This window comes from Nomascus leucogenys, chromosome 12 (assembly GCF_006542625.1).
Source record: "Nomascus leucogenys isolate Asia chromosome 12, Asia_NLE_v1, whole genome shotgun sequence".
NCBI classification, from domain to species: domain Eukaryota; kingdom Metazoa; phylum Chordata; class Mammalia; order Primates; family Hylobatidae; genus Nomascus; species Nomascus leucogenys.
The window spans coordinates 99,761,497-99,775,584 of NC_044392.1; the positions used below are offsets into that span (position 1 = coordinate 99,761,497).

Sequence of the window (14,088 nt, forward strand, 5' to 3'; positions counted from 1 at the left end):
TGTGTTAATGGAAAGGAAATTATCTTAAACCTAGAGATGTATGAGACAAAATGTGGAAACAAGTGGATAGGGCTGTTAATGAACATTTTAATTTCACATGAGCACTCAAAATGATTATTTGGCAATAAAAGGTCTCTCTATATATTTTAATACCATATGTGGAGTTGTGGAGTTATATGCATAATATTTATCAAAATACTTGGAGTAAACAAGTAACATTTATTATTTAATCTTCCATATAAGCAACCAAATGTTAGGATTGCTATTTAATTGTAATTAAGATATGAAGTAAAGAGTAAAGAGTAAGCTCTTACACCTATCAGCCTAAAGTTTTGTAGGTGGTGAAATGTTACAGACGACAAGAAAGTGTAGAAAACTTCCTAGAGTCTAGATAAAGGAGCATAATAGGATTATAGATTACAGGAGTTTATGGGTGTTTTGGCTTACCGTTTAATCGTTTTTTGTTGTCCACCATTCTCTTTAGTCTTTTGTCCATTATTACCTGTTTGCCTCATGTTTTCTTAATGTAAATTAAGTATTATTTACTCTTTTACATCTGCCTAACTCATGCTCCCAGTTTCTTTAAGATGTTTTCCAATTAGCTCAATCTTTTGATAACTTGTAGAGCTTTTAGCCTATTACTCATATTAAAACTTAAACATATACTTTATCTTGAGATTCACAGGTGATGGCATATTAATTAAAACACAATAGGTTAAACTAAGGAAGAATTTGGACTGGGCTAGTATGACAGTACAGGAGATAGAATGGTTATAGCACTAGGAATTAGAAAAAGAGAGTCAGTCTGGTATCCAGTGAGTACTGTAAGCTCTATTCATTGTCCACACAGCAAGAAAGAGTTGAGCAACTGGCGTGAAACATTTAGCAACATTGAAATTGGACAGGGTTAAGATTAAAAGTCAGTTAATGGAATCTGTCATCAGGTATCAAATCCCAGACACCATGCTGAAGTATTGTCTTAAGAAGAAAATTCGGACTAAAGACTGGATAGGTAGAATAGAGGCTTAGGAAATGGCTCAAGGCAGATGTCAAGTTTGAAGAAACTGGGAAACATTGCAAAGGCAGAAAGGGGTGATGAAGTCTCAAAATGAGGTAAAAACCTAATTACCAGCATTATATGTTAGGCTGTTCACAAAGGTAAATTTATGAAGAGTTCTAAATTTTGGTCTGAAGACACTTAAATAGCTCCTGTCACAGGTACTAGAACTGGAAAGAGAGTGGGGTCTCTGTCTGTTGATTTAGTAGCTCCAAAGGATGGAGAGGGTGATTACAGAGATGGAGCATTATTTCTACCAGCAGCTTTTTTCTCAGAAGCAAACCATGGCTGCATATTGTGAGAGATTCCATTATTAGAATTCTGTGTTAGAATTAACTGTGTTTGATCTTAGTGCCTATGAATCAATCAGTCAGTTATTGAGAGCAAAGTCTTCTTTTTCACAGACAGGTCTGACATAAAAAAGCATCACTATATGTCCTTCTCTACTTCACCTCCATTCCAGCACACTGCCTTCTTTCTACAATTATGCTATCTTAAAGTAGGCACTAAAAAGCCTTTGTTCATTTGCCTTAAATTAAATTCTGGGCTCCCAGGCTAAAACCTCCTTCCTGGTAACTCCTTCAATTTATTTCAAAATAATTTATTCCAAGATTGTACCCCTTTATCTTTCCCCTCTTCACTTCAACTTCCAATGGTAAATAAAATAATATAGTCTCTGATGTCATCCAGAATGAAGATTCATTCTCTTTTAGTAAAGATCACTTTTAGTATTAGGGGAAATTAGTCTCTCTCTGATTTTTTATTCAGGTTTAATTTGTGTATGTCTTTACTTAAATTTATTTATATTCGACCTCCTTTTAAGGTGACTATTCTATAAGAACATTTTTACACTAAAAATATTAGCCATTTTATGGCAGGTTGTGTTTTATTTTTTTTTGCCACCCTGTACTTAGCATAGTGATATGCACATAGGATGCACTCAAAAAAATATTTATTTATTTATTTAAAATAATATCTGTTGCATTTAAAAAGTATAATCCAAATTCTATTTATATTGTTTTGAATTACAACTTATAAATCACATAATCATTTTCATATATTTTGTGAAAACATTATTCTACTGCCCTAATATAAAATAATAGCTAACAGAATCTGCTTATCATTGTGATATTTGTATGTGGGTGGGAAGATTGAAGGGAATCATTGAAAGAAAATACATTAACATTATAAGATGCAAGTCAAAGAATAAAACATAAAGTTATGAGCTATAGAAATAAAACTGATTTTCTTGACAGTCCTGTTATAGTAGAACTTGGAATACCCTTCAAAGATAGATAAAGTAAGAGGGTTACCAGTACTGTGGTCATTATAATGAAATTCATTATTCTGGAAAGTCTATAGGCTGATGATATTAACCAACCAAAAATAAATCACATAGATAAATTAATGAATAGTAGATTCTTAAGGGTTATTAAAGAAAATTAAAATGTTTTGGTGGATAAACAACTTTTTACAGCATGTTCCTTTTTACTACTATTAGAGGTAAAATACTTGGTATATATGACAATTAGTCTGCCTCAGTATGCCAAATCATTTTCCCCTTAATTCTTAGAATTCTGGTATTATCTTGATAATACTACTAGAGGGACAGCATTGGAATTTTACATAAGATCTGCACTTTTTGTCTTTCTGTGGGAAATAAATATATATTCTCAACTGCTAAATATTTATCAGAAATGCATACACTCATTTCACAAGAAAAATATTTGGGGACAGTAGAGATAGAAGAAAATAATTAAAAAGTATGCCTGCCCTTTTGAATTTTAACTTTTGAGCTCATTGAAATGTGAAAATTCACATGTTTAGGTTTCTTGCTATCATTTGGAGACCCATGATTATTAGAATTCATGAGCACCTAAAAGCAAATCTTGAGCTCACTGTCCTCCAGGCAAAATGTAATGTTTGCTGATTATTGTTAACTAATGGTACACCTCAAGAGTTTAACTGTATTTTTTCCATCTTTAAACTTTATTACTGTATTTTTCTTCAGGATAAAAAAAAATTATGGGTCAATTTTCACTGAAGTGGGCTGGATGTGTGTATTCATCTCTCATCAGTGCCAAAAGGAATTATGCACATCATTCATTGGACAACAGGATGAAAACTTGTCTCTGATTGGACACTAGGGATATCAGCTGTACACACAAGATAAGTGTAAAGTTGAAAAGAGAAATACACTTAGTAATTCACTCAAGCTAGCATTTATTAACAATTTAAAACTTGCATTAAAATGTTCATGATATTATTTCCTTCCTCATATAAGAAAGCTAACATTACAATTCTTAAATTGAATGAAACATACCATCATAAAAATTGCTTTGCAGAGACTGCTAATGCAAAATCTTTTAAGCTGTTCACCCTTTTCTAATGAAAAAGATAATAAGATCAATAAAAGCACCATTCTTTACCACTTACTTAGAATGAATTTTTATTTGCTCAATGTAAGAGAGATTGGCTATTTCGATGTATTTCAATATTGGTCTAAGCTTTAAATGACAAAGATTTGTGTTTTATGACTTACCTATACATCAACAGCACTGAATTTTCTCAAAACTTATTTAGGCAGCATGACTTGGAAGGAAAATATTAATTATTGAATCACACTGATGCTCTCTGGTCTACTTAAGATAGTTTTTTAGATACTCCATATAAGCCTGGGTTTTGCTGACAAAATTCACCTACAAAGCCCAGAGAGACTTAAGTCACTTGCAGGCATTTCTTTATATTAAGGCCTTTAGAAAATAAAATATACAAGATTCTGACAACACTTGCCTTAATTGCTTAAGAACTTAAAATAGGCCTATTGGTAGAAATAGTTTGCCAACTACAATTTTGAGTCACCTTATCCAGTCCCCGGAATATTGGAGTCTTGTAAATAATTAACATTTGGGCAGTGGCTGAAATATTTCTGATCTGAGCAGTAGGCATAAAGTTGTTAAGCAAGCTGTGCTGAATACAATGTGGAGTGGAACAGACTAAGATTTGTACTGAGGCTGTAGAATTTTCAGACTGCCTACCTTGGGTGAGTGATAGCAGTTTACTGAGACTGAGCCTCAGGAGATATATATGTACATAAATATGCACGCGCGTGTGTGTGTGTGTGTGTGTGTATTTTCTGCCTTGTTACATAATCCACCATTTGATAAAAAGAGTCCCTGAAGTTTTAGAGATACATGTGGCATTTGGCGGAGAAGAAACATAACTATACTGCATTTGAGACAGTCATTTTAGGCTTCAGTATTGTAATAAAAACTTACGTGAAGTAACACTTAAGAAATATTCTGAAATCCTAAAATGAATATATTATTCCAAGTTGCAGGGGGATAAAACCTCAATTTTAGAAAATATTATTCAAGTAATTGTTATTGAGTCAATTTCATAATTTATCAATATGTGTTTATAAAGTACATGCAAGTAGATTGTAATATGCCTTACTTTAGACATGTAATTTATATATATATATAGCTACTTTGTTAATAGGAGACATTTTTCTCATGAAAAAATATAAATCCCTCCCCAGATTCAAACTCAAACTTAAAACATATAAATTCTAAATTACTGGATTACTTAAGGTGTTTAGGTAAAGTAAGAGCAAACTAATCAGTAATAAAATATTGGCAAGTCTCCATTTGTGGCTTTTTTCTAAATCTTTCATAAATATAGACATTGTTCAAATATACTTAGAAATATAGACTCTTGAGCTATGTATTTTATTGTTAAGAAAAAAGGATTTCACTCTTGAAAATTCCATTTTATTGCCCTTTTAAATTTTACATGACCCTATGAACTTTTCAGAATTGCAAATTACTTAAGCAGTGTAAACTCATATTACTCATATACGTATGTCTCTTTCATTAAAATGATTAGATTTATAAATTGAAAATATTATCGTAACTAATTGACCTAAAACATGAGGTTTAATAAAATGCAGATTTTTATCAGGAGCTTAAGAATTTAGTCTATGCTTTCTACTATGTTTTTCTCACTTTCAATGGCTTTTTTCTTGTTTTCACATCTACATAGGGAAATAATCAGTAAATTATGAAACATTTTGAAAAAGACATAATTTAAATATTTACTAATAATAACTTTGTGCCTATGTTTAATATTATGCCATGGATATAGCTGCCATTCAATACATAGTTGTTGAATAAACTAATCAAATTTATCATCCTTTTTTGTTATTTGTGACTTGACAATACAACAGATTGAAGAATACAATCAAACTGGTGCGGAAATATCAAGATAGGTAAACCACAACCTCAGTCCTCAGAGAGAGTAATTTTTACTAGGGGTGACCAATGGACATAACTATGATATAAAGTAGAATGCAACAAATGCTTTGAAGGTTATAAACAATGATATTAATTATTTAAGGGAGAGTTATACTCTGTTTAAAATGAGATCTTTAGATAAAGATATAGAATTATTTTTAATCATTACTAATAATATGTTAGCTACTAGGTAATGTAATCCACGTACTAGAAAAATAGGGTTGTGAATAGAATTGTATTGAAGTGTAAATAAAAATTAATTAAATATATTTTTGGAGAGATTTTCAAATAAAATGAAAACTATATATTCTGAAATTTCCCCATGTCCTTTATTTTACTTATTCCACCTAGTATCAATTACTACAATACACAAACTAGCATTGTTTTTTTCCTCAATTTGAAACTATAGCCTGCTCTAAAATCTCATGGAAGTTTGCGACATCTCTTTTTCACTGGGTTCTCCAAAGGCTACTACCAAGTGTCCACTGTAGTGTAGCTAAGAGTAGGCATCATTAATTTACACATTCGTGCCTCCAATCTTGGTAAAGATAGACCTTAGACTATTAGACCATTCTTGAACTGAGGGAACGTAAGCTTTCTATTATCTTTTTCATCATGTGTTCTTAAACTGGACACTTGCAGAATAATATAATATTCAGGTGCCCTCATTTCTCGGCTACTTTGTGTATAGAAGAGAAATGTCACATTTCTTTTATTTATACTATATGTTTCCTGTGTTTATTTATCCAGGCCATTCTTTTTGGATTCTCTCCCACGTACCAAGGGTATTATCACTTCTAGTTCACTCTCTTAAGATAAAATAAGATTGTTATCAAATGCAGGATAGTAGCAATTTTTCAAACAGTAGTTAAACCTGCCAGTCACTTAAAGGAGTTATCTTTTTTAAGTAACTTTTTAGAGTTACTTTTTAGTACCTATTTCTGGTAAAACTTCATTTTAAACCATTTGAACCATGCCCCTTTCTCCATGGTTTTTCTTGTTAGCCAGTACTTACTATTGAAAGCAGAGTCCAAGTGCTTACTCTATAGTTACCCACTTTGAGGACAACCCTATTTACTTGCCATACATGGATTGCTGTACACGTTAACCTCTCCCTAAGGTGAAGGCTTTGCTTACTACGCTAATGAGAGGCTGTGCTGCCAAACACTAGAGCTAACAATTTTCATTCAAGCAAATAAGGGCGACTCTTTTTATTTGTGTTTTAATATAATCTCTGTGAGTATTATCTGGAAAAGGTAAGATCTGGATTAGCACTCTGATTTGTATCATTCAGAATGTGAAAACAAAATTACAATTTTTTAGAGCTCTAACTAGGCTAAGTTGGGAAACTCAAACCAGGAAGGGTTGAAAATGCACCTTGAATTTGAAAGACAGCAGAGTTCAGTATAAAGTGTTTACTCTTGATCTAGAAAGAAGATAGAGGCAATTGTTACCACTGCTACCGCTCCTTAATTTTTAAAGATAAATCATTATCTCTCTTGGGAAAATAAATATCTAGTACAATAATCCATCTGACTTTTACAACCAGGTACTTATTTAATTTGTCAATTGTGGACAGCTCTATAGCTCCTCAGATAATCTATTCCAATTTTCAATAATGCTCTGGGAAATTCTTACTATGATTAGATGAGATTTATTAATATACTTATGTCTCCCCCACTTCTATACCTATTACAGATTATCTTTTCTTAGCTTCTTCACTCTAAATTACATATGGATGGCTCTTTTAATGCTGTTTTGGTTTTTTTGTGATATAGAATCAACAGAACAGGTAGATGTATCCGACTAAAGATATAATTATTTTTACCAGATGTTTATGTTTATGCTTTTTGTGTATGTGACAAATTCAGAAATTGATAAATTGATAGAGACACCAAAAAATTCAGAGAATCTAAGACACCAAAAAATTCAGAGAATCTAAATTCAGAGAATCATGATAAACAGTATTAAGAGATGCAAGAGCTGTGAAGGGTTGCTGAGTGAGAAGCTTTGGAGTAACAGAAAGATGTGAAAGAATTCAGGAAGAAAAGAAGAGAATGTTGAATGTGTTATTGGGGCAAAGTCCTGTAGAAAATACAAGCTATACGTTTCTTTTAAAATTATTTCTGGTTGTTGGACTGTCTCCAAAGAATGGAGCTTCATTTTACATCATATTGAACTGAAGTTTCTAAATCTCCACTCATTCCTTCTGCTATTTCTCTTTGGCTATATTCATTCAGCATTTAACAAATAATGATTGAGTATTTATTGAGTGTCAGAGAACATTCTCAGCATTGAGTAAAAAAGAAAAGTCCTTGCCCTTGTGGATTAGATTCTAGGAAAAAAAAATCTTAACCCATGTTAGCAAACAAAATTGTGATAAATGTTATAAATAAAACATGTAAGATGTTGAGATAGAGAATAATAGGAGGGCTATTTGTCATAAGATTGTTATGGATGGTTTTTCTGAGGAGGAATATTTAAAGTTAAGTCCTGAAGGAAAAGGAGCTAGCCGTGCACTTTATGGGAAGGAGAGTGTTCCAGGCAGAAGAAAGATCTTACACAAGGACCTGAGGCATGCAATAGCTTATTTTGTTTGGGGTTTGTTCAAGGGACTGCATGAAATTTAGTACAGCAGGACTGTAATAAACCAAGTCAACAGTAGCATGAGATGAGTTGGGCTGTGTGGTCAGGAGCCACATTTTGATGATGTTCTATGCCCCCTAGAAAGGACTTAGCATCTTGAACAGTAGGAGGATTTAAAGCTAAAAGAGAAACGTGATTGGATTTACATATTGACAAATGTAAGCCAGGGTGAAGGCAGAGTCCAATAAGAGGTATTTGTGATTGACCAGAAATAGACGATGATAGCTGTAGAATAGAGAAGTAGCTGAAAATTTAGAGAAGGGAGCATATTTAAAATATATTTTGGAAGTAGCCTTGCCAATATTTGCGATAGCTTAGACATAAGGTTTCAGAAGAAGGGTTAAAGAACAAATTCTAAGTATTTCTGAGTTGAACAAAAATTTATTTTTTTCTGCATTACTTTTCAAAATGAAGAAGATGGATAGTGGAGGAGATAGGGACCATGAATCTCCCTTTATCTTTTCTCTATGCTGGATTTAACTATAGCCTATTTATATAGGGCTTATGTTCACAATAATTCAGTAGGTAGGCTGCTTACTATTCTTGTTCCAGGTTATCTAAAATCATCTGAAAATATGTTTTCCTGATCTGACATAGCTCTTCAGAAGTGAATATGGTAAAACTATTGCTTCTCTCTTTCTCAACAAAATGCTTAATACAGCTTAGGGTCACATCACATAATGAATTCCTAACTAATTTGCTTTTAACTAAAACGTATTTTATAAATATAATATAATATGTCTTATCCCTCATGTTTTTAAATCACCATCAAGTATCCTGGGGATTAAGTATATTTTGCCCAACTGCAATATTTATTTCTATTTTACTTCATATGCTTAATTTACTCCAGGCTGTTGACACTATCTTAGATTTTTGTTTGGTATTAATTGATTTTGTTTTTTTTACTATCCCATTGGAAAAGGTATCAAGCATTTCCTTTATATTTTACTTCTCATTTATATAAAAGTTGACCAGAATGGAGCTGAAAACAGAACCATGTATCATGACATTAGATACCTCCCTTCAGCTTGGCATCAATTTATCAATCTTCAGTCTTTCATGGTCACTCAATATTTCTGATCTCTATCTAAAAGTAATGAAAGGTTTTATCAAACATACTGCTGAATACAGGTTTATCGTGCCAAGGATATTTGAACCTGAATTAATTTTGACCTTGTTAAAAATGAAATTGTATTCAATATAATTAGTTTATTGTCAACTTATAATATTCCTTATTATTCCTTTACTAAGTGCTGCTACCAAATATCCTTAAAATATTTTCTTCAATTATTGAGGACCAGTGTTAAGTCTAAAGTAGGGTAGTTAATAGAATATATTTCTGTTATTGAAAATAAGATCGTTATTAGATCATTCCCAGTCTTCTGATAACTTTTCCTTCTCTATGATCTCAAAGATCAATCAGTAAGTGCACACATTCTCTTTCCCTTCTTGCATTACACGTAACAGAAAAGCCCATTTCTTTACTTTTGCAGCTTGTGTAAGCCTCAGTTCCTTTAGAGCTTTAAACTTTTTGATCATCTTTCTATAGATTTGTTCCCCTGTCATATATGTACCCTTTGTCATGAATTCTTCTTTTCTAAAAACATGGAAGGAAATATTTTTATAAAACGTGACAATGACAGCCAGATACATGAGAAAGGATAATTAGGAGAAACTAAGAAAATATATTTCTAAAAGGAGCTAACTAGCTGTCTACTTCATTTCTGACCCTTTACATTTCATGAGTTTATAAATTAACTGTATTTGTGATAGAGTTTGGATATCTCAAATTTGACAGATTTTTTGGGGGAGAGTTGTTTTTTTCAGGGGAATCTAAAGGTGTAAGTACTAGTGGAAACAGGATCACTGAACATACTTGTTATTTTTATCATGGGTAGAATAAAAGTGAGATCTATAGAAGAAAGAAATGACACATTTCTATGGTTCAAATGCAATTTGAGGTGATTTTCAACATGTGATGAATTGCGTTGTTAGGAGGGAGAAACAGAGAAGTTTCAAATAGAGCAAAATTCTTAGAAGTAGGAAAATACAAGAGTGATGATGTAACTTGAAGAGGACTTGCAGAAGAATTTGAGGTTGAAAAAGTATTTAGAGTTGTTACAGACTGGAATTGCAAAATAGTGCCACACATTGTATTTTGTCATACTTATCTAATAGAAAAACCAGGGCCTAAATGAAAATAGAAGCAGCATTACTTAAAATTGTGTCATATTTTGACAATATGTTTTGCTATTGTGACTTCTTAAATTTTAATTATCCTTGGAAAGATTGAAAAATTTTTAAATGTAAGAGAATGTATGAGCTTAAAAGTACTTATTTGTGTTTCTAGCAAAATGAGGTGATTTTATCACATAAAGAGTGAATAGAAATTGTCTTGTGTAAGAGTTGAGTGAAGAATTTTTAAATGAAAAATGAAAACAGATTTATTCCAGGAACAGATGATACTTAACACCTATAATGAGAATTAAAAAGCCCTTACCCTATGAGTCACTGCTTGGAGACAAATGGTTTTTGATAAGTAAATTAGAGAATATCACATATAAAATTTAAGTAATAGAAACTAAGAAAATTGTAAATACAGGGGACCGAGGCACATATCCAAGTGTCTTTTCTAAATTATCAAATAAAGGAGGTTTGAACAAGTGAACAGGTCGAAGTATTGGAAATGTGAGGATGAATTCTCTATTTCAAAATTCTGTCAGCTGTGACATATCAGAGAGTTTACCTGACTTTCTTCTTCTTAAATGAATGTGGTTCCATTCACTGAAACTAGCACTAGGAACTAATATATTTGGAGGAAAAAAATATGGTTTTGATTCTCTTGAGTATGAGATGTTCATGTGAAAGAGCTCAGTTTATGGTTGTTATGATTATTAAGTGAGTTAATATCCATAAAGAACTTCACAATGGCAAATGATAAGCGCTGTGTAAATGTTCCAGAAACAAATACACAAAAGCAAAGATCTCAGAAAGATCTATGCAAACTAAATATTTGTGAGTCTTCAGAAGTTAGGTCAGTGTTTCTTACCAAAGAAAGTATCATATCCCAAGAAAGCTTTTAAATATATAAACACATACCCTCATCTAAGCTTCTGAACCTTTTCTCTATAATAGAGACTATTGGTTGCCTACCAATATCTACTCTTTTCTTCTATCATGGTAACGGGCCCAAATTTCATTCCAGGCAGCAAAACACCTAGCAAAATATGTTATTCCTTACCCTCCCCTTCATAGCTGGATGTGGGGCCAATGAGATATTAAACAGAAGTTATTTGAAGAATCTCTGGAAAAGCTCCTTAAGATACATGGCCTGTGTCCTTTTGTCATTTCCCTTTTCCTCCAACTTCTGACTGAAATGGTGTTTGGAGCTCTAGTAGCTATTTTCACTCATGCGAAAAGTTTGAGGATAGTACCCATGCAGATACAGTAAGAGACGATAAAGGAATTTTGAAAGAGCCTATGTCCCTGATAACCTGATGAAAGCTCCATAACAGTCCTGGATGAGCTGTGAAGAAGAAAATAGATAACACTGTCACTAAAACATCCCAACCAGTTCACAGATATTATACAGTTTACATTTGACAATGCCTCTGTTCCCCATGAAGCTACTTGCTACTCTTCCCACACACAGCTGATCCATTTGTCCTTTTTCTTTTTTTTTTTTTCTGAGATGGCATCTCGCTCTGTTGCCCAGGCTGGAGTGCAATGGCGCAATCTCGGCTCACTGAAAGCTCCGCCTGCTGGGTTCAAGTAATCCCCCTGCTTTGGCCTCCCGAGTAGCTGGGATTACGGGCATGCACCACCACACCTGGCTAATTTTTGTATTTTTAGTAGAGACAGCGTTTCGCCATGTTGGCCAGGCTGGGCTCAAACTCCTGATCTCAGGTGATCCACCTGCCTTGGCCTCCCAAAGTGCTAGGGTTACAGGCTTGAGCCTCTGTGCCTGGCCCATTTGTAGTTTTAAAACGTGTGATAATTCTGGTCCCATTTCTCCCTTCCTTTCTTCCTGTTGTTGTCTCTCCTTTTCCTCCCCCATGTTACTGCCTTTTAGTGCTCTGTGAAATAATTTTGTCCCTCCCTTTATTACTCTGAATCTTCCTTCAGGCTTTCTGGGGAGCACTATATTGCTTCTCTTTGTTTATTCCTTATTTTCCCTCTTCCCTTGTTCCTTTTGTCATGGCACTCTCCTGGCAGGTCTCTCTTTCCCTCAATCTCTTTCACAGCATTAGCCAAGGTACAATATTAGTAGAAAGACAGATTGTTAAAATTATACATAATGGAGCTTTTAAAATTTTTTTCTTAACCCTACCTACCTCACAGGTTTTTGTTGTTGTGTTTTAAATGAAAATCAATCATGATAATGTATAATTCATGTGAGAACACTTGAAGAGCTCTAAAACACATGAGATGTTATCATTGTCATTGCTTTTATTTTATTTTCACAGAATATATATTATCCCGTTGATTTAAAAAATTCCAGTGAACACAGAAAACATGTTTCATCTATTTTATGTGAATTTAAACCAAAAGATCTTGGCATGAAATCAAAAACATCAAGATATCTCATTCAAAAAGGTTAGTTATATGAATTTTTAATTGTATTTAATAAATATATTTTGATGAAGAGTAAATAATGTAATTAGAAATTGGGCATGTTGATTTGCAAGTATAAATCCAAAAGTCTATGAAATATATGTTGAGACTTCTAGATAAAATATCCATATCTCGGAGCAAATGAAGCCAGACACAAAAGAGTACATGTAATCCATGGATAAAAAGCTAAAAAATGATAATTATCTTCATAGGGGAGTAGTGACTGGAAGAAATTACAGACAGGCATCTAGGATTTTGATAATATTATTTCTTGATCTGTGTGCTGGTTACATGCTTTGGAAGAATTCATCCAGCTATACACTTGTGATTTGTGCACTTTTCTCTATGTATTCTCTATTCCCATTAGAAATATTACAGCAATGTTAAAAAATCATATCTTATTCAATATTTTCTAAATATACATATTCAGAAGGTTATTTTATGGATATCAAGAACCTCATTTGGGTTAGAAGTTGGGAATTAGGAGAAATTTTTGTTAGCAAGAATCATTGAACTGATCGCTTTGTTACTGTATGGCCATGTCAGCATTGTACCTCCTTCAGGAAATGTCAGGTATCAGAATAATTATTATAAATTAGTTAAATTTTATAAATTATTAAATTTCTTTCAGACTTTGGACATAATCATTTTTGTTGAATAAAAATGCATATTATATTATCGCTGATAAAATTTTAGTTTTAAATGTGATCTTGTTTTTGTTTTACAAAATTTATTCTGATAAAATTAATTTGTCATGATTAGATAAACTTTTCTTTATCTTTCACAGAAGAATCATAAAATCACTTTTGTAAAATCATTTGAAGGTCTTATTTTTCTCAAGGGCTTCTCCTAATTCTTAAACATTCAAATCTTTCTTTTTTAATCCCATGATGGTGTCTTTATCTCATTTGATTTTCTCTTCTTTGCACATGAATTGGTCAAACTCTGTTAGATCCTCATCGCCAGTGGCTTTATTTCATCATTTCTCCATTTTACACATGTACTAATTTAATAAAACTGTTTTTTTTAAAAAAAGGACAATTCAACTGTATTGAAGGCCAGCTGAAAAGCCTTTGTGTATGTGGTCTTTTTATTTTTTTGTTTGTTTGTTTGTTTTAAGACAGTCTCACTCTGTCACCTAAGTTTGAGTGCAGTGGAGTAATTATGGCTCAGTGCACCCTCGAACCCCCGGGATCAAGCGATCCTCCATCTCAGCCTCCTAAGTAGCTGAGACTATGGGCATAAGCCACCATGCACAGCTATCTTTTGGATTTTTTGTAGAGATGGAGGTTCACCATGTTGCCCAGGCTGGTCTTGAACTCCAGAGCTCAGGCAATCGCCTGCCTCGGCCTCCCAAAGTGCTGGGATTATAAGTGTGAGACACCTTCCCTGGCCAAAAGTCTCGGAACATGAAAACTAAATAGTATTTATTGAATCTGGAACATAGATATCAACGGTGGCCTTGACAAAAGCAAA

General features: G+C 33.0%; 1 protein-coding gene across 2 annotated transcripts in view; it reads left to right on the forward strand.

Annotated features, from left to right (window-relative positions):
• The window catches only part of LRRIQ3 (leucine rich repeats and IQ motif containing 3), a 172,442-nt gene that overhangs the window by 111,807 nt on the left and 46,547 nt on the right, over positions 1-14,088 (forward strand). For both annotated transcript variants that reach the window (XM_030825186.1, XM_003260200.2), the window contains exon 6: positions 12,465-12,594. In XM_030825186.1, the coding sequence (XP_030681046.1) occupies positions 12,465-12,594 (130 nt within the window). The remainder of the gene's footprint in view (positions 1-12,464; positions 12,595-14,088) is intronic.